A 27,500-nucleotide genomic window follows, 5' to 3' on the forward strand; every position below is an offset into this window, starting at 1 on the left:
GATCAGGTTTATCTTATATTGCCATTAGATTTAACAGTTTTTATCTTGATTTGCCAATGATTTTATAAATTTTATATCTTAATTCGCCAATAATTTTATCAGGTTTATCTTATTTTGCCAATAATTTTAGCAGGTGTTTATCTTATTTTGCCAATAATTTTAACAGGTTTTTTTATCTTAATTTGCCAATAATTTTAACAGGTTTTTATCTTAATTTGCCAATAATTTTAACAGGTTTTTATCTCAATTTGCCAATAATTTTAACAGGTTTTTATCTCAATTTGCCAATAATTTTAACAGGTTTTTATCTCAATTTGCCAATAATTTTAACAGGTTTTTATCTCAATTTGCCAATAATTTTAACAGGTTTTTATCTCAATTTGCCAATAATTTTAACAGGTTTTTATCTCAATTTGCCAATAATTTTAACAGGTTTTTATCTCAATTTGCCAATAATTTTAACAGGTTTTTATCTCAATTTGCCAATAATTTTAACAGGTTTTTATCTCAATTTGCCAATAATTTTAACAGGTTTTTATCTTAATTTGCCAATAATTTTAACAGGTTTTTATCTTAATTTGCCAATAATTTTAACAGGTTTTTATCTTAATTTGCCAATAATTTTAACAGGTTTTTATCTTGCCAATAATTTTAACAGGTTTTTATCTTGCCAATAATTTTAACAGGTTTTTATCTTAATTTGCCAATAATTTTAACAGGTGTTTATCTTAATTTGCCATTAATTTTAACAGGTGTTTATCTTAATTTGCCATTAATTTTAACAGGTGTTTATCTCAATTTGCCAATAATTTTAACAGGTTTTTTATCTTAATTTGCCAATAATTTTAACAGGTTTTTTTATCTTAATTTGCTAATAATTTTAACAGGTTTTTATCTTAATTTGCCAATAATTTTAACAGGTTTTTATCTTAATTTGCCAATAATTTTAACAGGTTTTTTTATCTTAATTTGCTAATAATTTTAACAGGTTTTTATCTTAACTTGCCATTAATTTTAACAGGTTTTTATCTTAACTTGCCATTAATTTTAACAGGTTTTGTCTTATTTTGCCAATAATTTTAACAGGTTTTTGTCTTAATTTGCCAATAATTTAACTGGTTTTTATTGTAATTTGCCGATAAATTTTTATCATGATTTGCCAATAGTTTTAACAAAGTTACCTATGAAAACAAAAATACGAAGTACCTATTAAAAGTGGCAACGGTCTAGATGATGCCTGGTCAGTAGGTTAATCATAGATAATTATTATAAGCTCTTCTGGTTTGGACTTTAGTTTCGCATAATATACCAAATCTAAAGCAATATGCACGGCATAATGAGCCCCTAAACACTGATGGGGTATATGTAATTGCTTTTCTTCAGGAGATTAAGTATTAACATTAGTTTCCCCACGGTGTGTACTTCAAGAATGTGTTATTATTATTATCATTATTATTTATTATATTACTATTTATTACTTGTTAAGCTATAACCTTGTTGGAAAAGCAGGATGCTCAATAAGCCCAGTGGCCCCAACAGGGAAAATGGCCAGTGAGGAAAGGAAACGAGGAAAAATAAATTATTTTATGAAGAGCAACATCATTAAAATAAATATCTCCTATATAAACTATAAGAATTTTAATAAAACAAGAAGAAGAGAAGAAAGATGGAATAGTGTGCCGGAGTGTACCCACCAGCAAGAGAATTCTATTGTATTGGCTAGATGCAAATTTGATAGGTTTCTTAATTTATTGTTTATTTTGAGTTCAAGAAATTTTCCTTTAATGGTCTATTTAATTTAGTTTTAATTTGGAATTTTAAGTTTCATTTTTACTTCCCAATTTCTTCCTTGCATGCATGTCATCTTTGGTGTCTTCCATTGCTGTTAAGCGGCCTTCACCTTGCAGTTAATATACAGTATATTAAACAGTAATACAAGGAATCTCTCTCTCTCTCTCTCTCTCTCTCTCTCTCTCTCAATGGGGCAAAGCAAATCTCCTCCTTTCGCTCTCACACTCTTCTTCCTATCTTTTCTGAGGCTGTGTTGCGACTAATTATGAGAAATGCGAGCATGAGAGAGACCACATAAACCTACATAAACCCACATAAACTCGTGTCTTGTGGTGTTCTAGCTAGGCTCTGACCCCCGCTCATATTTATTTTTATGTGTCCGCTTCCCTGCCCAAAAGATGTTCCCGCGTTTCATGACCGCTCGTCCGCATCGTCGGCGCCATGGCTTAAGCTCCACTAACTTCGGTTGTATTTTTAAGTGTTTAGATGCAAAGAGGTCGTTAGGACTTAGATCATGCATTATATCTCGGGGGGAATGTGGGGCCATTGATGACTTGTCTTGACGGGCGATTTGCTAAGGTGATGAGATTTATAGTCGATACGGGTGAATATGGTCATCATCGAAGATTGGGGAGAGGTTTACGATGCGTTATTGTTAAAGGATGTATTTTCCCCGTGACAGTTATTGTATACGAAGGGGTTATCACTCGACGAGAGGTTGAATGATGGCAAATTAGTTGTTAAAATGTTATTCTGCCCACTTGGAATATTTATGTACTTGAAGGGTTTTTAACTTTATAAGCTCGTTACTTTGGTCTATTTTTTTTTCTTGTTTGTTCTTTCGAACTATATTCTAGATGTAAATGTTAAAAAATATGTAGATATAAATAAAGTTAACGAGAATTAATTATATTCTTGATGTAAATGTTACAAAAGTATGTAGATATAAAAACGTTAAACGAGAAATTATTATATTCTAGATGTAAATGTTACAAATGTAGATATAAAAAATTTAACGAGAAATAATTATATTCTAGATGTAAATGTTACAAAAATATGTAGATATAAAAAAAGTTAACGAGAAATAATTATATTCTAGATGTAAATGTTACAAAAATATGTAGATATAAAAAAAGTTAACGAGAAATAATTATATTTTAGATGTATGTTACAAAAATATGTAGATATAAAAAAAGTTAACGAGAAATAATTATATTCTAGATGTAAACGTTAAAACATATGTAGATATAAAAAAAAGTTAACGAGAAAAAAATTATATTCTAGATGGAAATGTTACAAAAGTTTGTAAAAGATATGAAAAAGTTAACGAGAAATAATTAGATTCTAGATGTAAATGTTATGGAAATATGTAGATATAAAAAAGTTAACGAGAAATAATTATATTCTAAATGTAAATGTTACAAAAATATGTAGATATAAAAGTTAATAGTTTTATGACTCGAAATATTTTAGTGCGTTGGTTAATATGCCAGACGAAACTGTTTGTACTCGAGCTGTATTCTGGCAGGTGCAAGTTTATCATCAATGAGATTGATAAAAATTATGAATTTGTTATTGCTGTGCAATTTATGGAATATGTTCTTAATAACAGGATATTGAGAGATTATTTTATCTCTGATTAGAGTTGAGTCGACGAGAGTATAAAACTCTGCATAAATCTTGCTCTAATCTTTTTTATCAATTGGATAATAGGAATAGTTTAGGAATAAAAATAGTTTTTCATATGTTTATTAATTTCTACGACATCTTAAGGGTCTTTATTTTCAATTCGATACTGGGAATAGTTTTAAATGAAAAAAAAAAAATTAACCGGTTTACTAATTTAAATGGTATGAGTTTTGAAACTTACTTAAATATCTTGATTCCTTACATATATTCGCACGTGATCCCTTTTATCTTCTATTAGGAAATACATTTAAAATTACAATTTATAATATATTTATGAACATCATAATATATTTACATGAATTATTTATTTAACATGGGTATACTGTATTTACAATTTCAATTTTTACCATGTAAATGTTTTAAAATAAGAAATATAGACTCTAATATTTTTTTTAACACTTTTTAAATCCTATTTTATTTATAGTTAGTGTTTATCTTCATACTTTTGATCTATTTTCTCCCAAAGTTTCTCATTTCAAGGATTTTTTACTAGATGAAGCTGCTCTTCAATAACAGGTAGTTTTCGAAGATGTTCTACCACACTTGCCTAGTTCTTCTCACTACTGCGACCACTTAGGTCCACAACCTATCTGATAGATATCCATGGCTTAAGTGAACAGTATCTCTGTGGATTTTCCGTCCCTTAAATAAATGTGGTAGTATGTATTAACGTACAGTCACCAGAGATTTATAACCGTTAACAACTGCTGAAAACTACCGAAAGTGTCCTTGGAATTATTGCCTCGAACTTTGGTCTTGTTTCGTCTTCAGTTTTACTCTGGTCTCTACATTGTTGCTTCATTAAGCAGAACTAAGTTGTCGCGGAATTTTACAGCCAAGTTGTAAAGCTGAGTTTCGAACTTCACCGCTTGTGCTCATCTGCTATTATTATCTTACTCTTAATCTCTTACCTCATGAAGGGGATTTGATTGCTTTCTATGTCTCTTAGTACTGTATTACAAGTTTTACTTTATATTCTGACTCTTGGACCGTCATTTCAGTGTAATGAAAGCGGTGTGGTTTTACCGCCATAACGAATTATTGGTGTCGACGTAGAGAATTGAAACATCTTACTGTATAGGCTGATCGCGGAATTTTCTTATTGATAGGACCACCTATTGTATTGTTTAGCTTGTAATTATAAATCAAAGGTTTATCATTCATTAACACTTGACATTACTTCCTACATACATAATTTAGACATTACTTACTACATACAGAGTTTAGTAAGTCCCAAGTGTAATGTTCTGACTAGGGTGACCATTATCTTTGGTAATTTGGAAAAAACCACAGATGTTTGATATAGTAGAAAGACTATAGTTATAAATGATTTAGGCAGTAAGTACATTTTTATGTAACTTGGTGTAGGTAGTATCTTTTTTTTTTTATTGTTCCGGCTATTTAGAAACTGCTCAGTAATGGCATATAATAGTCTGATATAATTGTCATAAGTCATAACCCGTATTTTTTAAAATTATAATTTTTACGTTTTGATGAAGTTGCTCGATGTACTTTATTTATAATAAATGTACATATTGTCATGGGGTTCAGCCTCTTCATTCCTTCGTAGTTTCAAACTTCATTCCTTCGTAGTTTCAAATATTCTTGAAGCGTTCTCGAGCTGACTTCGGGAGATAAATTTTCCCTCTCAGGACTGAGTGATCTTCGTTGTTTTTATCACTGACTCCATGTTTGTTTTACTCCGGAGTGACGTGGTGAACTATTCGAGCAAGAGCGATTATGGACCCTTTTTATAGGTGAAATAAGGTCGTGTTATTTCAGTCTCGTCGAGAAGCGGGTTACGTCTTTTTCGCTAAGGATAGCTTATTACCTCACCTTTGCCCATTGTATTCGAAAACCATCTGATTATTCTCGCCTTGTCAAGCCATTTTTCACCTTCCATACTGTTACAGTAATTACTATATTACTATATCGGCTTCAGCCAGCGGAGGGTCTGGTGCGTGGGCATAAGGCTGTCCCATTTGTAATGTAGATGCGGCTCTATTCTTATTATAATTTTGCGTGACATAATTGCGAACCAGCGGTGACTTATTTTGTGAAGGTTACCAACAGTTTGTTTCGGCCTAGAGAGAGAGAGAGAGAGAGAGAGAGAGAGAGAGAGAGAGAGAGAGAGATTTATGCCTTTGATGGGAATTTGTAGAAGGGAAAGAAGCTGAGAAAAGGTATTGGTATTTCTCAGAGGTTGGTACAAGTAGACCTCTAACAACCCCCCCCCCTTTCTAGTTGGGAGGTTTTGAAGATTGCAGGGAGAAAATGAAATACTCTGCTTTTCCCCCTGTCAGATTATTTCTCCTCTTAATTTCCAAGGCCTGATAAACAATATTTAGTAATCTTTAAAATGCCATAAAATATTTGTAGGATGAAGGTGATAGTCATTAAACGCAAGACTTAACACGCCTCCCCCCCCCACACACACACACACATTGCTTAACAAATGCCACATAGAATCAGAATTATTTAGAATTTAGAATCTTGAGCTGAATGTTAGACAGGTGTTAAATTCAGAAAAAAAAACTATTAACCCTTTTATATTGAGATTTTCATTTTCAAGTCTCCGATTCGAAAGAAAGATATGGTTGCGGTTAAAGTAAATGTCGTCAGGTGTCGAGGGTGTGTTAAGTGATAGGGAGAACATGGGACGAACACTTGGAATGAAGTGGAGATGCTGGGGATAACGCTGAATGAAAAGACGCTATTTGAAAGTCCAAAGAGCTTAGGAAGTTTTAAAAAGGGGTCAATGCTAAAGCGTGTTGAATCTTGGGAGTCCACACTTTTAAGTATTGGGCCATTTTTTTTATTTAGTTTCTCTAACTGCATTGTAAAAACTATTTTATTTTTCAAACATTTTAATTTAATTTTTTAGTTTTAATTTTTCATTTTTTACTAGTTTTGCCTCATTTACCTCAAGGTCTGGAAACAGTTTAGTCAAGTATTGCTTAAACGGGCAGTTTTCCTAAAAAAAAAATTTAGCAAACTGTCAAAGCTCTAAAGCAGTAGTTTCTCTCTCTCTCTCTCTCTCTCTCTCTCTCTCTCTCTCTCTCTCTCTCTCCATTTTGGATATTGAGTGAGTGATAGCGATGGTCGTTGCCTTTGACGGTAACAACTATGCGATCCCATAGAAATGAAGTTTCGCTTTACGCATACTTCTCACCCGCGGTAATGGTTGATGGAGTGGTTTTGCAATTCACCACTTGCTATTAATCACTATAGTGTTGAGCAGCCTTCATCTTTCTCACATCCAAAAATTTTACTGTTTCTTAATAAGACGTAATAATGGGGGAAAAGTACAAAGGTAAATTAGCAGTGATGTAAAAGTAAGAATTTATTTTCGGGGAAAAATACAAAGGTAAATTAGCAGTGATTAAAAAGTAATTTTTTTCTACGCATAAGAAATTTTTATACGTTAATTTTTACGCAATACATATTTATATAAACACAATACTTTAATAAAAAGCAAGATTTTTTTACTCTTAAGAAAATACATTGTTTACACGTTCATTCTTACATATACATATTTATGATATAGGCATATATACTTTAATATTGGTTTTCCCAGTGATAACATACTTTTAAAAAGATTTTTTTTTTGCTTGAAAATGTAGTTTACTCGTTCAATTTAATATATACATATTTATATAAACATATAATTTAATATTGGTTTCCCCTATGTGGATTATAAATTTGATCATTTGCATATACTAATATTAGTCTCTCGGATGAATATTTAAAACAAGACTTGATGCTAATTCAGTAAGTAAAGATTACTACAATGTAGAAAGTAAGATTTAACTATTTCTGAAATACCTAGATCTCTAAACAGTTCCTCGCGTTTAGCCTTTATGGAGTCGGAAAGGGAGACTAGAGTAATTGCCATATGAAAAAGACACCGCTCTCAAAAGTTAAATGTCAGGACTGCGCTTCTATCGTACCTAACAACACTCGCACTTGTGTATATGCTTATGTATATTGAATAAGAGTGGCCTTTTTATGTTGTGAATATGCGCTTGTTTGTGCGTGTTTATGTATATTGTGTGCGTGCAAGTTTGATATTCTCTAGCATTAGTATCTTAACAGGTGGCTGGTGCCTTTTATCTAGCCGATGATAAAGCTGCTGTTGGCATGGAATAAATGATGGAATAGTATATCCTAATTTTGTGTGTGTGTTTTTTTTTTTTTTTATGTGGATTTATATTGGTTATATACCGGTAATTGTTTTGGTATTGTTATACCTGTGTAGACATATATCTGCTGAATGTATATTAGTGATCCCAAGAACAAGGTCATTTAAATAAGAATGTATTTAAAGGGCCTTGGCTAGTAGTGTGCAGAAAATTTTAGGAACTTTGTTGTGATGTTTAGTTTCAATAATATTTAGGATTTCATAATAAACCCGGCGTCGATGACCTTAGATGTAAGGATGCCAGAAAACTTTCAATCAATCATAATAAACTAATAATAGGCTATTACTTTCTTAATAAACCTATAAACCACCGATAACATGCTGTTATTACATTAAATAAACTATCGTTAACATTCGGTTATTGCATACTTATACTATATTTTTACCGCGTATTTTCCAGTATCATGATTATCAATCTACTTCAGGCACGCAAGTATTGACAATAAATTATAGTCACTATATCATATATAAATGTGATAATCTCCTCTGGCTTCTAATTATATCTTTGACTAAAATTTATTTCTCACACTTATCATGTATAACTTGATTCATTCGGCCGATCGTAGCTGTGTGATCGGCCAGATGAATTAAGTTATACAGGTTAGTGTTCGAAAATGATTTTTTATTTTAAAAATTCATTTAACAAATTAGAAGTTAAAAGTTAAGAATTACCACGAGTACCCAATATATTGGCTAACTAGCAGATTAAAGTAAATGGTAATCGTTACAAGTGAATGTCTTATTCTAGTTTTCATCTAGACTTACTTTGATGGCTGCTTTTCCGGTCCCATACAGCAGGGGAACGCCACTCTCGACTATATATTCAGTAAATAAAAAAAAAAAAAAAAATCGGCAAGGGCCCATTTATGCTTGTTTGAGCATTTTCTGGCCTTATCTTGTTAGTTTCTTTTAACCAGGCGAATAAGGCAACTGTTGTTTCTCCATCGCTGATCCTGGAGGTTCTTAGCTTAGCCTGTAGAGATGAATTAGCTCAAGTTTCAGCAGGAACTACAGTAGTTTAAGGTATAAGCTTTGTATTTTATTCTCTTCACATACATTATTAGCTGGGAACTGCCTTTACCAAAAAGTGGGTGCTAATAACAAAATATTACTTTGAAATTTCATTATTGAACATTTTATATAAACCTGATAAAAAATCAAAGTATGTTATTTTAGCCCTTGCATAAATATTTACAAATATTTGTATTTTAACTGCGGAAAGTTAGCAGTCATAATTCTTTCAATATTTCCCATTTTTATCCAATTGTAAAGAACTGAACTTTGTTACTTGTAGTTAGGGGACCTCTCATAGCAGATTTATTTTGTTATCCCTATCCAGGCGGACTGATGTGACAGATATAGGACACTGCGTTCAGAAAAAAAGGAGAACTCTGCAAAGAGGATTAATGGTAGAGATGTCTGGTCTTGTATTTTGAGCCACGCCCTCTCTTATCTTCCTTAGGATGTTCCGCACTAATACTCTTTCTTATCAAGGAGGTTTAATAAGGACCTCCTTGTTTCCTATAAGGAGATTGCTTAATCTCTTGGAAAATATGATTCCTGTCTTGTTCAGGTTTGAATACTGCTCGGAGGAATAATTTTGAATGTCTTAACCTAGGTTCGATCAGAAATATTTACATTTATTAATATGGGAATCCAAAGGAAATTAATAAAGGAATTTTTAAATTAATCTAAGTTTTGATTAGACGAAACACTTTATAATGCTTGGGTACAAGAGTATATGGAGCTATTACAAGATATATAGGTGTAAATATTTGTATATATATTCATTTATATGTATGTATGTATGATACAGGATTCCTCGAAAACAATTGATGGGTCCAGTATTGAATAAAGGGTGAATTCTTTACATAAATTTCTTCAGTTATAAAATTTACATAATATAAGTTTAGAATGTTATAAGTTTGATTTCTTTTCACCAAGCACGAAACCTTTAAATTTCCTTAGTGTTTAATTGTCTTATCTTTGATGGTTACAGAAGTAAACTTTATAATTTGGTTACCCTTTCAAAAAGTCTAATCGCGGTTAAGCCTTGAATGTTTTAACAGAAAATGAGCAATCCTGCTTTTTGAGGGATAACTTCGGAGGCTTCCTAAAATTTAAGACATTGAATGGTGTTTTACCATTTTCATTTTTCTACGAATGTGTGATCATTTGGAAATGAGATTTTTTCCTTTGACAACGTTTTAGCGAATTTACCGTTATGGAACTTCAAATATTTCATTTGTAATGTTATCCCATCCATGTTAATTTACATAAGTTTCATTTTCTGACCACATTATTTTGGATATGAAAATATATAGTTTGTGTCTTGCCACAAATCTTAAAAACAAATATATTTTTTTATAGTTCACTTTCTATGCGTACCTAAAGACCATGTTTTTTTTTTCTTTGCAGACTGCTCTACACTGGGCAGCGAAACATGGACGCCACGAGGTTGTGAAGTTCCTGGCCCAAACTCATCACGTTGAAATTAATGCTCGATCGGTTTGTATTTTCTTCCTATTCATACAAGGAAAGCCTTTGTGCGCTGCAGGACCAAAGAGACATTTTTGTCATACACATTATTAAAGTATTAAGAGAATGCTACAGCATAGTCAGTGTTATTGTTCGAATTCACTACCTGTAAATTAAGACTGCTACTTTACTTCAAATTATTATTCCTTTTAATGTCAAATGAGAGATGTTATACAATCTTAGGGCCGCATATTTGAAAGCTATTTAGAATCCCCAGTCGAGGTATGTGTTAGTATTTTGTATAATTATATTTTAAACCAGTTCTGGTTCAGCAGTGCTAGTAGAAAGTTTAATAGAGGGATGTGGTGTGAATTGTATGTATTTTAGTTTGGTGGACGATATATTCGTGTAAGTGTCGAATGATTCGATAGAGTAGCGTAGTTTGCTAGTGTGGAAGTGAATGATAATTTTATTTTTGTAGTATAGTCTCCTTAACCTCTAATCTTATTTAACAATGGACTGGCAAGTTCAAGAGTTAAGTCAACAGTGAAATAATTAAGTGTGCGGCCCAGCTCTTTAGTTTCAATGCCTCATGTTTATATAACTATTAGAATTGTTCACTCGCTTGAAGGAAGGAGCCATATTGTTCCTGAACTTTTATTTTCATTCATAGTGTGTGTGTATATCAATGACTTCACTTTGGAACGCTGTTAACGGTTATAGTTAGAACTAATCCTATATTTAACGGTTGTCATTTGCTATCTGTTTTTCAGTTCTAACTGCTTAAACTTTTCTTTAATATGTTGGAAACCGTTTGAGACGTCATTTATAGAATTGCTTTTTGTTACGATATATTAGTTCAGTAGATTTTGGAAGTCAAAGCCGAACTCTGTAACTATTTAACCACCTAGGGGCTAGACGCATCGTCAAAAAGCCCCTGTCCGGAGAGAAGCTCCGGTCAATCTAAAGAAGAAGAATGTTACAATAGTAATTAACAATGGTATTGTACAATAGAGAGATGCATTAGAGTAAACGCTGCTCTTGCTCAATGCAAATTACCGTTTGGCTATGAAGTAATTTGTCTAAGTGTTAAAATTTTTTACTAATTTGATTAATTCTCATACCCAAAGGATATTAAATAGATAAGGGTAGATTTTTTTTGACAAGTGAATGGGAGAATGTATGCTTGAAGGAAAGCACAACTGATACTGCAAGACCTGTGTTCAGGAATGTGTTTTCAGGGCTCTGTTCTCACCGTTTGTTATTAAGACAGTAGAAAGCAGGGTTTAAACTTGAACATGTAGCCATTACCTTAGATGATGCTGCTTTTTACCCTAGATTACCTTAAAACTTCCTTAAATTTGAAGCTAGTAAACCCGAAATTCTTACAAATATCATTACCTTAAAAACTACCTTGAAACCTACCTTGAAACCATGCAAATTACCTGAAACTAAGGTAATTACTTGAAGGTTTAAACCGTGGTTAGAAAGTCCCTAAGTTACCTGCAGTCAGGAAGGACATAATTGAAAATGTTGAAAACTATGAAATTTTCAACATCTTTGATCATTTTTTGTCTCCATTAATACATGGGCATCACATTAATGGGGAAGGTCAAGTTTGTATGTAGTCAGAACCCGCGGAAAATAGTTTTAGACTGGTTGGTAGTGACAAGTGTCAAAATGTCCTTGACTGCGAAAAACGTAGACAGAATTTGGAACCACATCGCTCCCTACCAAACTACTTCAGTTACTACTAAAGTACTTGTTGACGTCTCTTGGGTTGCCCAATTAGGCAGTAGCAAAGATTATCGGATTTTTTCCCCGATGTGACCTGAAATCATGACACCAGCGCAAAAGGAAACAGGGTATTTGGAGAGTGCATTGATAAGTAATTTCAGGGTCATCAGTGAAGAGGAAAAATGGTGTGCATGCTGTAGTCCTAGTGTTGAATAACCCAATCTTTTTCGTAATCTCCATTTATTAATCAGACTTCCTGTAGGTAAAAAATATCCTTGGAATAGTTTAGATATGCATGCTACTGTAACAGTAGTATAAAATTGGCTGCTGTATTGATAGATAAATTTCCTTTATGTATGTTAGTTTAGAATTAAGCTGATAAACTCAACATTTTACTCTTAGGGTTTTTGCTACATATAATCTGATAAACTTCAACATTTTTCTCTTATGGTTTTTGCTACAAATAATCTGATAATAATTATGGGAATAGTAGATTTACACATTTTTTTCCATACTTGGTTTCACGCTGTAAATGTTGGTAAACATTAGTGATTGTGTACAGAAATAGATTAACACATGTACAAACAGATTTAAGTGATTTTCATATCTTTGTTCTATTTAATAATAATTTAATAATTCGTGAATGGAAAATACATTCATGAAACTTATAAAATGTTGATACAAACCTTCTATATTGTTGTTTAGTTGAATTCTGAAACTTGAATACGTAATCTTTATTGAAAGTTACGGAATTATATTTATTGTGAATATTGTATATATTGTAAATTCTAAGACTAGGTACAGTTTGTAATGATTAAGGTAAAATGCATTGCGAATGTATAAAATTCCAACGAACAAAATCCTTTTTAGTGAAATGAATTTGATATAAACATTACTTAATTTGTATTCTCTTTTTTCATGTTGAATCTGATGATGCCTGCATGATTCTTAATGTCACATACATTGCACGCCCACAATTACCTGCATTGCTGACCCTATGCTGCTGTATATTTCTGTTCGTCATAACGACGTGAACACCAACAGAATGGAGTAAGTATTCTACAACCCCCTTTTCAAGTGCGTTCATGCTTTTTAGTTGTTACGATGATAGTAAGATACACTTTAAAAAACCGCAATTTTAATCTGAAATTCTCTGTAAAACATAGTTCTCAGCCGTATTTCAGTAAAATATAATAATCATCATCATCATCTCCTACATCTGTTGACACAAAGGGCCTCTTGTTAGATTTCGGCTGTCATCTCTATTTTGAGCTTTTAATTCAATACTTCTCCATTCATCATCTCTTACTTCGCTCTTCATAATACTCAGCCAAGTAGGCCTGGGTCTACCAACTCTTCTAGTGCCTTGTGGAGCCCAGCTGAACGTTTGGTGAACCAATCTCTCTTGGAGTGCGAGAGTATGCCCAAACAATCTCAATCTACCCCTCATCATGATCTCATCCACTTATGGCAATCGAGTTATCTCTTATAGTTTCATTTTTAACCATGTCCTGCCATTAAACTCCCTATATCCTTCTGAGGGCTTTTTTTTCAAATCTACTTTAACATCTTATAACGACCGTAATATCAGTCCTTTGTCATTATATCCGTTTTTAAAACTGTAAATGCCTGGCAGAATTTATTCCTGGATTTTTGCATTTGCTTACGGTTAATTTTAAGTGTAGTGCTTTCATAGCTTAATAAAAAAAAATCCTTTAAACATTGAATAGGTAGATAAGTGTAACTATATTAAATGAAACTATCATTTAAAGAACGAGGCTTGCGTAGATATCCTCTGCAAATTAGTTATAGAAAACCATGACTTCTGACTTATTATTAAGTGTTTTGTGGATTTCATATTATGAACTTAAATTATGATAGGTCTTTATATGACATATTCTTAAATCAATTTTCTCCCTTTATTTTTTTATTTAAACAAAAGTTAAAAAGTTTATAAGCTGCATTTTTTTTTTTTTACATTTTTGCATTTTTACTATAATTTGCGTTTTTCTCAAAATATTTGTCAACATATTGTAAGATTCATTTTCTACTGTGAAACAAAATCTTTTAAGAATTTTTTTTTTCAATTTAAGAAATTGGTTTTATCTAAATTCTTAAATAAATTAACTTTATATTTTTTTATATTGCTACCGCAAATTAATTTTTGGTTGTTGCCATAAGGGATTTTCAGAACCCATCTGAAGTCATTTATTTTACTTTAAACAAAGGCATTTTAAGCCTACGTTTTTACCCCGTTAATCCATATACAGTAAAAATAAATTGCCACAAAAATTTATAACCCGTATTGAAAGTATTGATGGCTTAAAATACTGCAAATGTTTTAACCTTATTAGAGGGTTATTAAGAGCTGCTTCCCATAGTTAAACTCTTTTACCCTTACCAAGAGAAAAGTAGCCACTGAACAATTACAATGCAGTAGTTAACCTCTTGAGCGAGGAAGAATTGTTTGGTTATCTTTGTGTTGTCAGGTGTATGAGGACAGGAGATGTGGAGAGAATAAGCTAAGCCAGACTATTCGGTGTACCTGTAGGCAAAGGAAAAATACGGCTTGAACAGAGAGTGATCTAATGTATTACTGTTTGGCCAGTCAGAGGATATATTAAGTGAAATACAGTAGCTAGAATTATTCCTATCGGCATTTATCTTCTGATATCTAGATAACTATTTTTACTATGATAAAAATTGTCTGCTTGTATGGATGTTTCAAGGTATGGCTTTTCGTAAAGACATTGTTTTTGTTACATAGAATATCTGAAGATAGGTTATTGTATGGCTTGTTTAATCATCGGAACTATAATTTTCTTTGTTTTGCCGTCTTTAAGATTACGGAACAAAGTAAGAGATTTCCAGAAAAGTTTTATAAACGGTTCATTAAAGTACCGTATGAATTAATTATTGAAACTTTAATCTCTTCAATATCCCCCTATTTTTATTATTGCTTTTCCAGTAATGTAATTTACAAAGTTTAAAAATATCAGGAAATAATAAAATAAACATAGTGCAGTATGTACTGCATGTGTTCTGTAACAGAATGGGTATGTGTAACTAAGGGGTAGATTTTTTTTTTTTTTTTTTTTTTTTTTTTTTTTTTTTTTTTTTTTTAATGTACAGTTGAAAACAGGAATTGCTGGTACACCTTACTGAGGAAGTGCAAGCAGTCACACTTTTAATACGCAGCGCGTTCCTGTGTTAGCCCCTCCACCACCTCTACCTACACTCGGGGTCCTGACAGGGTGTTGTTCTTTCGAGCGAGGTGTGCCAGGAACTCCCGTGTGCACCTATACAAAAGAGTTAATTAAGGGAGTTAATAGAGGCTTTTGCTGTCTCGTTTGGCCTTCTTTAAAATAAGTGGTCCATTAATTGCTCTCCATATTTAAAGATTTATGCTACCACATTGACGCGAGGTGTGTTTTGAAAGAAGGAGCTTTATTCATTACTTTTCAGTGCATTATATAGATAGTAAACTATTCTATAATCCTGAACATTGTTGTTGGAAACTTAAACTTTACCATCTCCATCTACCCCTCGCCATGATTTCATCCACATAAGCACTAGAGTAAAATCTTAGTTTCATTTCTAACACTTTGCTGCTCAACTCTCAATATTCTTCTGAGGGCTTTGTTCTGAAATGCACAGAATCTGTTGGATATTGTTTCATTGTCATGCCATGACTCCTCTCCATACTGTAACCCCGATTTCACTGAACTGATATATAGCCTGACTTTTATATGTAATTTTAGGCGATTTGATTTTCAAATTTTACTTTACCTAGCCATTGTCTGGCTTGCTTCTCAATCTTGTCATTAAACTCAAATTCTAAAGACCCCGTATTAGAGATCATAGTTCCTAAATATTTGAAAGAGTACCTAGTTCATCCTTTCTCCTTCTAATGGCATTTAATTTTTCATTGCATATTCCGTTCTCATCATCCGTCTGTCTTCTATATATCTTCTTGAGCCCAACCTCCTGTGATATTTCATGCATTTTGTTAACTAAGAAAGCAAATCCAGTGGTTTTTGGTAATAGGAACAGTGTCATCAGCATACTTTAGGTTAAATAGATTAATAAAATGGAATATATAAAATATAATGGAATGAATAACAGGTAAAAAAAATATGAAAATGAAACTATCTGCAATAGATTTAGTAGATAGAACAAAGCCCTCTGAAGGATATTGGGAATTAAATGAAAAGACAAAATTAGAAATTAAACTAATTTACTCTAGTACCATATATGTAAATGATCATGGCGAGTGGTAGATGGAGATGGTATAGGCATGCTCTTCGCAATCCCCAAGATAGATTAGTTCACCAAACGTTCATATGGGCTCCACAAGGTACTAGAAGAGTTGGAAGACCCAGGCCTCCATGGCTGAGGACTATGATGCTTTAAGGAGATGATGAATGGAGAAGTATTGAATTAAAAAGGTCAAGATAGAGACAAGCGAAATCTAACAGGCCCTTTGCGTCCATAGGCGTAGGAGGTGGTGAAGATAATGATGAGAAATTTGTGATATGGTTGCCTCCCTAGTTCATTCATTATACAGGCATAACAAATTTACACTGAATTAAACTGGCTTTTTAAAACTTTTCTAACGGATATGCTATTTAACGAACTATCGATAATTATAGAAATTGGAAGTCTCTCAAACACCTATACATGTTTACATAGTGATATGTGTATGAAAAACTTGAACAAGATATCAACCCATTTTATTAGCTATAACTCTTCTATCATCATCATAATTGTTCCGGCTGCAGTACTCAAATTGATACTTGAAGGCGAAGGAAGGAGTTAGCGGTTGCTTTGATCAATATCTTCTCATTTGTACATGGCAGCCGTTGCCCGAGTTTTTACAAATTTTTTTTCTTTTTTTGTATTTGGGAAACTTAATTAATACATCGTCGCCCCTCGTTCCTCCAGCCCTGTGGAGGTTCTCAGACTGGATTAATTTATATGCAAAATTACCAAGTTATCAGCAGACAACGTTTAGTATGTCCTGGAGAGTCCTTGTTCGTGCTTTTAGATAGGTCTTGTTGAATGTGACAAAGTGAGGTTGGACGGACGAGAGAGATTTCAGGAGTAATGAGTAGGGTTGTCATGCTTTAGGTTACAGCTTAAAGGCCGCTCATGAATAGCAGACGCAAGGGACAGTGACATTTCCCCATTATTACTATTACTAGCCAAGCTACAACCATAGTTGGAAAAGCAAGATGCTATAAGCCCAAGTGCTTCAATAGGGAAAAATAACCCAGTGAGGAAAAGAAATAATAAATAAATAAATGATGAACTAATTAACAATAAATCATTCTAAAAACAGGACAATGCCTTAGAGACTGACCATACATACATACATACATACATGGGACCAAGGAGGGTCAGGCAATGCCTGCTGATGACTCAGCAGATAGACCTATAAGCTCGTTAGCAGCTTAGCTCACAAAGATGGTGAAGTTGCTGTGACCAAAAGCTAACGAGTCTGAGCGGGACTCTGTTACCCCAGTCTGGCTTTCACAAGTTAGGGATGTTACCACATCGGCCACAACCCTGAGAGGAAAAATATTTAATTTTTGCATTAGAAATACTTTCTCTTTAGGTTATTTATTTTCACATTTGGTTTGGTTTGTGCAAAAATAACCACACAACCTTAAATATTTAATAATGAATGGTAAATTTCAGTTAGAAGTTATTGCTGAATCACTAAACTTTTAAAAGTTTTGTAATTTTTTATTAGAAATGAGAAAGTAGAAATACGCTTATAAAATAAGTGCAGATGACTCGTCATATCATTGTGACTGACGTAGAGGTTAGATTTTACTAATTAAACTTAATTTGTAATGACTCCCATGATTTCCTTGGTCTCCAACAGAAGATATGACGAAGTGAATTATATAGAACATTACAGTATTCTAGTTTATTTTTATTGCAAAAACTGAAAACTGATGAAATTTCATATACCACTCAGGAGTTTTCAGTTCTACTAATAACTTTTTTATCAATAGTTTATAAAAATATAAAACGTAATGCTAAAGTATGTGTAATTTTCATTATCATTAAAAGTATGTAAAAGCACTTTCATTATTATGAGCACGGTTTTCATTATTTTATATACCCTTAATCCTTTCGAAACTGCATTCGTATCTTGTACATTCTTGGTAACACATTTGCCTATGAGAGAGAGAGAGAGAGAGAGAGAGAGAGAGAGAGAGAGAGAGAGAGAGAGAGAGAGAGAGAGAGAGAGAGAGAGAGAGAGTTTGTTATGTCTGGAATAGACAAAAATTAGAAAAATAGGATCTTTATGTCTACAGTATGACATTCTTGTAGGGTTACAAATCTTTACCGCAGTAAGGATCTTTCAATAATTATTTTAGTCTATTTTTCATACATTTCCCAGGGCTTTGCGTTGTTGAAACATTTGCAGCGGATGGCAGGCAGTGTAGAGAGAGAGGGGGGAGAGGGTGTTAGGGGGTATTGTGCAACATATTGTAGTGGTGCAGTTTTAATTACTGGTACGCATTCGCTCCCTAACTCGCAGGCTCACTCTTTCTCTCTTCAGCGTCGTTAGCGTGGTTACCACGTTTAATTGTAGTGTGAATGGCAAGGGGTGCCGGTAGGGTGGGGGGTATTGGCTAGAAGGGAAGGGGTTGGGAGGGTAGGAGACCAAAGTCCATGGCTCTAAAATACAGTTCGGGGTATGACTAAAGAATTACGTGTTCAGCACAGGTAGGACGTGCCAATTGTTGCTAACTGCCGAGTGCATAGTTTGTCCTGGTTGATTGGTCGTTACTCCGCCCGTTTTAATTATGGCAAAGGCGATTTGCAATACAACAGACCAGAAAGAGACGGCGGACTTTGGAGTAACGGGTTTTCGGGCTTCCATTGCCAAGGTCGAAATTTGCTAGCGACGCTTGATGGAATATGTCATCAGTGCACGCTCGCCTGATAGAGTAACTCTTCCCCTCTCGCTGTTGATATTAATATGTATGTGGAAATTACCACGCCATGCCCGAGGCGCGATAATTGACTTATTCCTCGCTCGGTGTTTGTTGCCGCCGTTTGTCCATTTTGGTGCGATATTTTTTTAACACTTGAAAAACTGTTTAGCAACATTTTTTTATTTTTATTTTTTTTTCATCTTTTTATTTGCCTTAGTGATTTGTAGTCTTTTTGTTTCCAAAGGGATTGTTCCGATAAAGAACGATGTGTCGGAGCATAGCGATTTTAATCTTAACCACCTCGAGCTCCTATATTGCAAGAGATATTTTGATTTAATCTGAATCTACTTATGAGATTAACACCCCAAGTGCGCCCCGAATCCTATATTAAAGTTTGTTTGGGAATAAACCAACGGTGGTCTTGCAAAATCCCCTCTCCCTCTCCCCCTTCCCACCTATCCCATATCCCTTGACGCCTTACCCCTTTCTCTTTCCCCCTTCTGTCATCCCCCTACCAATTTCCCGTTCCAAAACCTTCTCTTTAAGTTGTTGCCCAAGTTTGTTGCAGAGTTTGCTTTTGTTGCTCGGTATAATGCATTAGGTTCTGTGATTGTTTATTTATCATATGGAATTGATTTTTAACTTAGAAAATATTAAATGGATAGCATAGGTGGGTTTTTTTTCCCCTATTTGTGAGCCCTTTTTTACGCTCTATTATACCTTCGTTCCTGCAACTTATGTTTTTTCCCCCCTAACTGTCCAACCTCAAGTTTTACCTCGTCGTGTAGCTGCGACCTTTATCCCCCTCCCAGTTGTAAATGAACACTGAATGGCCTCCCAATCCCCGCATAAATCCAAATAAATTATAGGGAAAATACTACAGTATCTTGGAGAAATATTTCAAATTCGGAAGTTCCAAGATGGAGAGGGAGACAGAAAAATTATGTCTTATTTAAAAGGGGTTATCTGGAAGCTTGCTGCCTGTCAGTCTTATAAGTCTGCATACAAAAGTTTGAATGTGACAGTGACAATTTTTGTTATCGGAAGAACATTCTTAATGGGGGAATCGGATATGTAGGCATATTCCACTTAGAAGTGATAGTATCATTATACCAAATGTATAATTTAGACTTTTTAATATTATGCACTTTCTCACTCCTGGGTAAGTTGTATTTTAGTCTACAATTAGATTTAGATAATTTAGTTTTTTATAAAAGTCACTCATTGACGAAAACTGTTATTGAAAGTGTATGACACATTAGTTGTTAACCAAGTTACTCTTTAAGCCTCATAAACTCTAGCTTTTCAAGGTCACATACATCTAAACCAGCAACGAGGAGCCGGTGCTTTATATAAGAATAGTTTTATATTCTTTGTCAGTGTTTGTTTAATGATTTAAGATAAATACAGATTCACAGTTCTAGATTTATATACCCATGAATTTCTTCCTACTTTTCTAAAATCTCTCTCTCTCTCTCTCTCTCTCTCTCTCTCTCTCTCTCTCTCTGAGTTATATTAGTAGTGGATCCAAAATCGTGACATTACAGCACGAAATAAATGTGTAACCATTAGGACTAGAATGGTAAAGCCGTTGGCTGCAAATTTAAAAGGGAGTTCCAGTTCACTGACTGTCAGTAGTCTTGATTATTCATGTACGTGATACGGACAATACTATTGTTGATGTATGAGGATGTAACATGATCTAAAAAGGAATGGACTGTTTGAGTTTTGTTGGCCCGGGGTGATATGAGCCCTTCTTGTATGTCAAATATTTTGTGTTTAGGTAACGATAAATTTGTATTTTCCACTTTGGAGTGTTTACGGTTTGTTCTTCGTTGTTGGAATGTTGTTCCTTCTATCAATGTCGTTCTTTTACTGTCATGATAGATTATCAATTGCTTTGTTTTACCTCGTGAGATTTTTCTCGGCCTTCCTATCTAATCAGAGAATTGTTCAAAGCAATCGAGATTGTGTGGAAAGTATTTAGTGTTTGTAGTATTTTTTTCTATACACTACCTAATGTCTTGATTGTACAGTATTTTAAAATGGGTATTTTGTAAGGTCTTAATATACTAATTTTGGCAGCCTTTTCACACGTAGTTTACGCTTAGTTGTACAGTTGGCTTCATTAATTCTGGCACACTTCATGGGTAGCAAGGAAGACGTCAGTATACTGGTATTTCTTCAAGAAGGATATTCCAAAATCCAATTATTATTCTCTAGCCTTCTTGGGCAGTGCCATAGCCTCTGTACCGTGGCCTTCCAGTGTCATGCATTAGAGTTTTCTCGCTTGAGAGTATACTCAGGCACGCTGTTCTATCTTATTTCTCTTAACTTGTTTTTTTTAAACTTTTATAGTAGGTTTGATGTAGTTACTAATCTTATTTTTTATTTATCTTTTATTTTATTTTATTTATTTCCGTGTTTACTTTCCTCACTGGGTTATTTTTCCCTGTTGGAGCCCTTGGGCTTATAGTATTTTAGCTTGTTCAACAGAAATTGGAAGTCTCTCAAACACCTGTACATGTTTACTTAGTAATATGTGTATGAAAAACTTGAACAAGATATCATCATAATGTGTTATTCTTCCTTAGTTGTCAGTTAGACGCTCATCCTCGGTTATAATTTATTCATTTTATGGATTTGACTCTGCAACTTTAGATGCTGTATGATTTTTATATTCTTAATCCATTATTGCAGGTATTGAAGTGATATTTTATGTAATTCTTGTTTTTGTATTTTCAGGGATACACTCCTCTTCATATCGCTGCTATGTACAACAGAACCGAAGTGTTTGACTTGTTAGTTCACTTTGGTAAGTAAGTTTAGCATGTGCATGAATGTTTAGGAGCATAACATAAGATTACGTGACGTAAATGCGTTTCTGTTATTATAACTTCATGTTATTAGTATAGGGAAAAATCATCTTGTGTAAAGGTTATCCTTTACAGTAAAAGTAAACTTTATTAGAGGATATTTTTACCATTTTCCTCAGGTGCTGACCTAAACATGCGGGATTACTCCGGAAAGAAGGCCAGGACGTACAACACCATCAACTCCACCGTTTCACATGACACTCAGAAGAGTAAGTATGCCTCCGAGGACGAACTTGGTCTCTTGAATCTATTCGGATGTGAACCTGACAGTGTAGACCACAGACTCAAAGCCAATAGGACTTATTCTTCGACACTTCATAACCGTATTCAGAAAGGGACGCAGAGTTTCGAAAGAGCAAAAAGGATTGGTTCGAAGAGGATCCAGAAGCTTACTCGATCGCTCACATTTGGGTCCCATGACAGATCCCCGAGACAATTGAAGTCTCCTAAATCACCTCATAGTTTGGATCTAAATTTATTTGAAGAAGAAAGGCATTAGGTCTCTCTCTCTCTCTCTCTCTCTCTCTCTCTCTCTCTCTCTCTCTCTCTCTCAAATTTATTTGATCCATATCGTTACAGTGAATTAGTTCCTCTTATTTACAACTAATTGGTACAAATGAATTTTTAGTATGTCTTGTTAAAATAATTTTATTGAAAACTTGTGTAAAAAAAAACAACTTGCATTTAGAGGATTTTAAAGCGCTGATTTTAACGAGATAATCGCAGTTATGGATAATGCTTTAATGTATTAACTTCTTTACTTGAAAAAAGCAGCTCTCTCTCTCTCCCGTCTGGCCCTTCTCGCCATGACGCTTACCATTAACCTCAATTTGTACAACCACATTAAAATCTTTTCAAGATCTATTAAGAGTTAGGATAAGGAACGAAAGTTATGGATATATAGTCAACATAAACTTCATCCATTATAATGTTAGAGAGATTACTTCATTACCTTTCAGTCTAGTGCCTTTTTTTCTATTACCATTTAGTAAATTTATTTATGTATTGCAAGTGAAGTTTTTATTTGTAATTATCAATTATAGTGTTCTTGAGATAGAGAAAATTTAAAACTTATCTGGTGTGCCCTTGTCTGTTTTAACTAGTTATGATTAATAGCATAATCGCAGTGCAAAGAAACAAACTGCATATTGCTTGACTAACTTCTTCACAAAGCGATTTGTATGTTTAACTCTTTACTCAACCTGTCACAAATCTAATTTTAAGTTCCGTTCTTACTACTTGTTTGTTTTTTAATCCAAAGTCTTACATGTATAGTATTTTTTCCACAACCATTAAAACTTAATTTCTACTGAAATGTTTCTGGTCTTGCATCCCAAAGAAAACATTTAGAGCATTATTGAAAGAATGAAAGTAGCTATGTACACACTTACAAAACTGCGTTAACTTTTAGGAAATTGATTGGGTTAACTTTGAATTTTTTGTAATCATTACATTGTAATATGTATTAAAATATTAGAAACATACCATTCGCATAAATAAAGCAAATAGTCTATAAGCCCCAGAGGTGCATTATTAACCTAGTCATGGCAATTGGGACCAATCAAAGAGATTAAAACCTCAAGTGCCTCGATGAGCAAGAGGGTCCAAGTCTTAAGATATGCATTTTCGTCTTAACAAGTGCACACTGCCTCGTTTTGTCATTTAAAAGTAGGTGGCAGCACCTACAACGTCGTGTTATCACTTTTTTATCTTGATGAGATCTGTTAATAATAAGATAACGCTTGGCCACTCCCGTAATTTGCTTCGAAAGGGGTGGAGTTCTTATCAACCATCTAGGGCGATAATTTGGCTTAAACTCGGGGCTGCTTTGTTCTCTACTTATGTTCTTAAGTGTTATGTGGATTCTTTAATTACCGTAATTAAGAAATTTACATGCAATTTAAAAATACTTTTGTAATGTAATAACTTAAAATTAGGCGAGTTGACCCGTAGATTTTCTTTACTCCTATCAATGCATTCTTAACATGAAGAAGAAAAATGTTAATTGAAGTTTTGTAACCGAATCTAACTTTTCTTTCCTCTCTCTTCAGGAATCATACAAAGGAGGAATTCTGGTGAGTTAATGTTCTTTTTTTATTGTATCTTCTTAGACGATTATGATCAGATCTAATTTTTATCAAATTTATCGGATCATCAAAATTAATTCATGTTGAAATTTAATTGTTTTTTTAAGCTTTCATTAGTTTCATTTTTTTTCTGGTGATAAAATTGTAGGATCTTGTATCTACATATTTTACTATATAAATGTCCATTCAAAATTGTAACTAAATGGTCAGAGACTGTACAACACACGTGTATGTAGATTGGTCTTTATGTACCACATTTACGGAGTATGACACTGGTGTACTAGGTTATTTCATCTGGAGTTTGGTATCTTGTATTTAATGGAACTTATGAATTTTTTATTACCTCATAAGTAAAAAAAAAATGGGAATTAAGTGGTAAGAGTAATATTGAAAGATCCTATTCGGAACTGGTCTAGGTTATCTTCTAACTGCTAACATTCTTCCTTGTTCTTATGGAAATCTTTTTTAAAATGGGGTTGTCTGTCTTCTGTACCATGTGTGTTTAGTCTTGCATGTACAGGTGGTTTACTAATCTCTCTATCTCTCTCTCTCTCTCTCTCTCTCTCTCTCTCTCTCTCTCTCTCTCTCTCTCTCTCTATTTCATATTCAATATTTCCAGTAGCAAGAAATCCCATCGGTAAAAGAAGTCCATTTTGTATAGACCCCCCCCGTTCCTCTCCAAGGGCAGATAATCACGAAACGCTGAAGGATTTAACTACTTGATTAGAAATTAGTTTCCGAAAGTTATGCAAAACTAATTAAAACCTAATACCAGGAAATCCTGATTAGTCTATTTTGAAGGGCAATGAGATTGCTCAGGTAAGCAATGTGGCCCTTGAAGCTTGATTAATGGTAATCAAAAACTTTTTAGTTGTGTACTTCGTTATCTGATATTTTTATGGTTATGGCTTAAGTGGTGCAAACGGTTGGGAATGATTAAAGTTACGGAAATATATATATATATATATATATATATATATATATATATATATATATATATATATATATATATATATATATATATATATATATACACACACACATATACATATGTATATGTATTTTACTACAAGTTACTCTGACGCCCTAACCACACCATACATTTATCGTGAAGTTGAAAATCCTAGTTTCTTCATTAAAATAACCTAGATCGTCCAGCACCTTTCCTTACACCTACTTCCCTTACAGCTCCCCATTCCCTAAAAGACCCTCCATTATCTATCGCTAACTAGTGGAAAAATTGTCTCCAACACGAAACCATTAGAAACTTTTCAAAGTGGGTAATTAGCTCATGCATATTGAGAAGGACGGAGGGTGCTGGGCTCTGCTCATTCGGGATTGACTCCTCTTCTGACTTTTTAATTCTTTCCTACTCGATAAATTAAATATCTATACAAAAGGAATATTGTAGTTGATTATTTAACCCAAAAATCTCTAGAGTAAGAAAAAAATGAAGTAATGTAGTACAAATTGTTATTGAAGTTGTTTTATAAATGTTCACTAATTCCTGTTATGTTTATCTAAAGTCTGGGGTTACGGAAAAGACTTTGGAACATCATCGAGTTGATAATTGAAAAGCATTTTTTTTTACCATTGAACTGAACACAGCTTGTAACACTACTAGTGTTAGGAACTGGTATGTTTATGAAGATTATGCTGTAGGAAATAACAATCGTTAAATTAGCGTGCTTCGCGAGAATAGTAATTCGTCCATTACTCAAGTAAATGATTGACGCCAACGTACCAACAGTAGTGGTCAGTGTAGGTAATTAGTAGAAAAAAAAATTCAAATCGCTTCTCGACCAATACTTTAGTAAATTTTGTACAGCTTTGATGAAGAAAGCATATCTGAATATTCCTCGTCTTTCATTTAAGGCCGAAATGATATCCCCGGCCCCAGCGACCGACCAAATGGCCGTAATTCTGTAAGATCCATTCAACCTATAAATTTTTTTTTTTTTTCTATTTGTAAAAATGTTATGCAAGTTTTTTTTTTTTTTTTTTGTGGGAAGACTGAATTTAAGTCTTATATAACCGCCCTTTTTTTCCAATGAAACTGTTTTTCTGCGTTTGCTGATTCATTGGAAGAAATAATTTGCGAACAAGATTTTGCAGTTTACTCAGTATTGCCAGTTCTTTGCTGGTATTTTGAGCAGAGCAATATTGAAATTGGATGTGGAAGAGATTGGTCATATGATTAATCATTTTACGCTTATAACCTTTAGAGTCGAAGCTGAGTTAACTCAATTTTTTAGCATCGCAATTTTTGTCTTGCAACATAAACTGATCACCATAGTAATTTGATGCTCAGTTTAGGATAGAATACAGGATTTGTTATTTTTTTCTTTTTATAAATATAGTCTTTTAATTTCCTTTATATTAATTTTATTAAAGTCAATTTTATGAAATTTTTATATAGAAATTTCAGTAGAGACCGCATTCTAACTAATCAGATCTAGACATGTGTTCAGTCAATTTCTATACTTTATTGTTTTAGACCTCCTATAAAATATATATGGGATAAGAGTTAAAATTGCAATGGGAAAAAAGAAACTCAATATTGTGTTCTTCGTACTAATCTTTATAAAAAGTGTAAAATCGTGCTGATTACTTTGAGAAACTTTCTGATGACAGTGTTATTGTTATCAGATAGTCTTTATACAGCGTTGAAAGAGAAGGTAAGCCTTGTAGGAAAATAAATTGAGCGAAGCTGTAATTTTAATTTGGTAATAACTGATGTTTTAAGCACGAGTATATTAGACTTGCCCCTTCCCACTTGGTAATTAGAAAGCTATGTAAATGGTTGATGAACATGTTAATTTAAAAAAAGAAAAAAACATTGCTTGGGTTAAATTGTTTCTTTTTGTTTATGCAGAAGATGGTTTCGACATTTAATTTTACAGCTTCCTTTAGGTAAAAGGTGAAAAAATGTCTCGAGTGTAGGCCTATGCCGAGATGCGTTGGCCCAAGGAAGGTCTGATGTAGATTAAAGAGTGAAAATGAGCCCCATCAATTATTCTCGGTAAATAATTAGGGGGAAAACTTTTTAGTGGAGGACACTGGAAACAATGAGAAGGGGAACGGAGACGATAATTGACTTTTGCTCCTTTAATGACGAACGCGAATGTGCTAAAGCTTCGGGATATTTCTCTTAGTGGTGCGATCGATTTCATTAAGTTTCATGAACCATAGGAGAGACTTGAGATAAATATATAATAAGCTGTCTTCTAATGTGCAGTTTAATATTTTTTAAGTTTTATAATGTACAAAATTTAATGCAATGTTTTAAATCTTTAGATATAATTTAAAATCTACAGCAAGTACGGTGATCGACAAATATCCGATTGGATTGATCGCTCTCGGTGGTTAATTAGAATCACTTTGCTCTCTTAGCATTTTTTCTTGTTCTTACTGTAAGTGGTATTTAAATATGCAGAAGAAAAGGGGGAGGCTTTGGAAATGTGGTATGGGGTTGTTGAGATTAGAGTGACATTGGTTTAAGTTTTCCCCTCAGAGTTTTTTCTGTTTTAGAAAGTATGGACGCTTCGTATTTGTTTTAGGGAGTTGCTTTGTTTCCATGGTAAGTTTGATAAGCATATTTATGCAAAGGATTAAGTATGTGATGTTTGTATATGAGTTTGTTCAAAACTTGTCACTTATTTACAGATCTTAATAATTTTGGAGA

At 33.4% G+C, this 27,500-nt stretch overlaps 1 protein-coding gene across 1 annotated transcript in view; it reads left to right on the plus strand.

Annotated features, from left to right (window-relative positions):
- LOC137633239 (uncharacterized) overlaps positions 1–27,500 on the plus strand; it is a 59,442-nt gene that overhangs the window by 12,693 nt on the left and 19,249 nt on the right. Inside the window, exons 2-5 of the mRNA XM_068365435.1 lie at positions 10,100–10,189; positions 21,598–21,667; positions 21,848–21,937; positions 23,780–23,803. Coding sequence (XP_068221536.1) covers positions 10,100–10,189; positions 21,598–21,667; positions 21,848–21,937; positions 23,780–23,803 — 274 coding nt within the window. The remainder of the gene's footprint in view (positions 1–10,099; positions 10,190–21,597; positions 21,668–21,847; positions 21,938–23,779; positions 23,804–27,500) is intronic.

The sequence above is a fragment of the Palaemon carinicauda genome, chromosome 42 (genome assembly GCF_036898095.1).
Source record: "Palaemon carinicauda isolate YSFRI2023 chromosome 42, ASM3689809v2, whole genome shotgun sequence".
Lineage (NCBI taxonomy): Eukaryota > Metazoa > Arthropoda > Malacostraca > Decapoda > Palaemonidae > Palaemon > Palaemon carinicauda.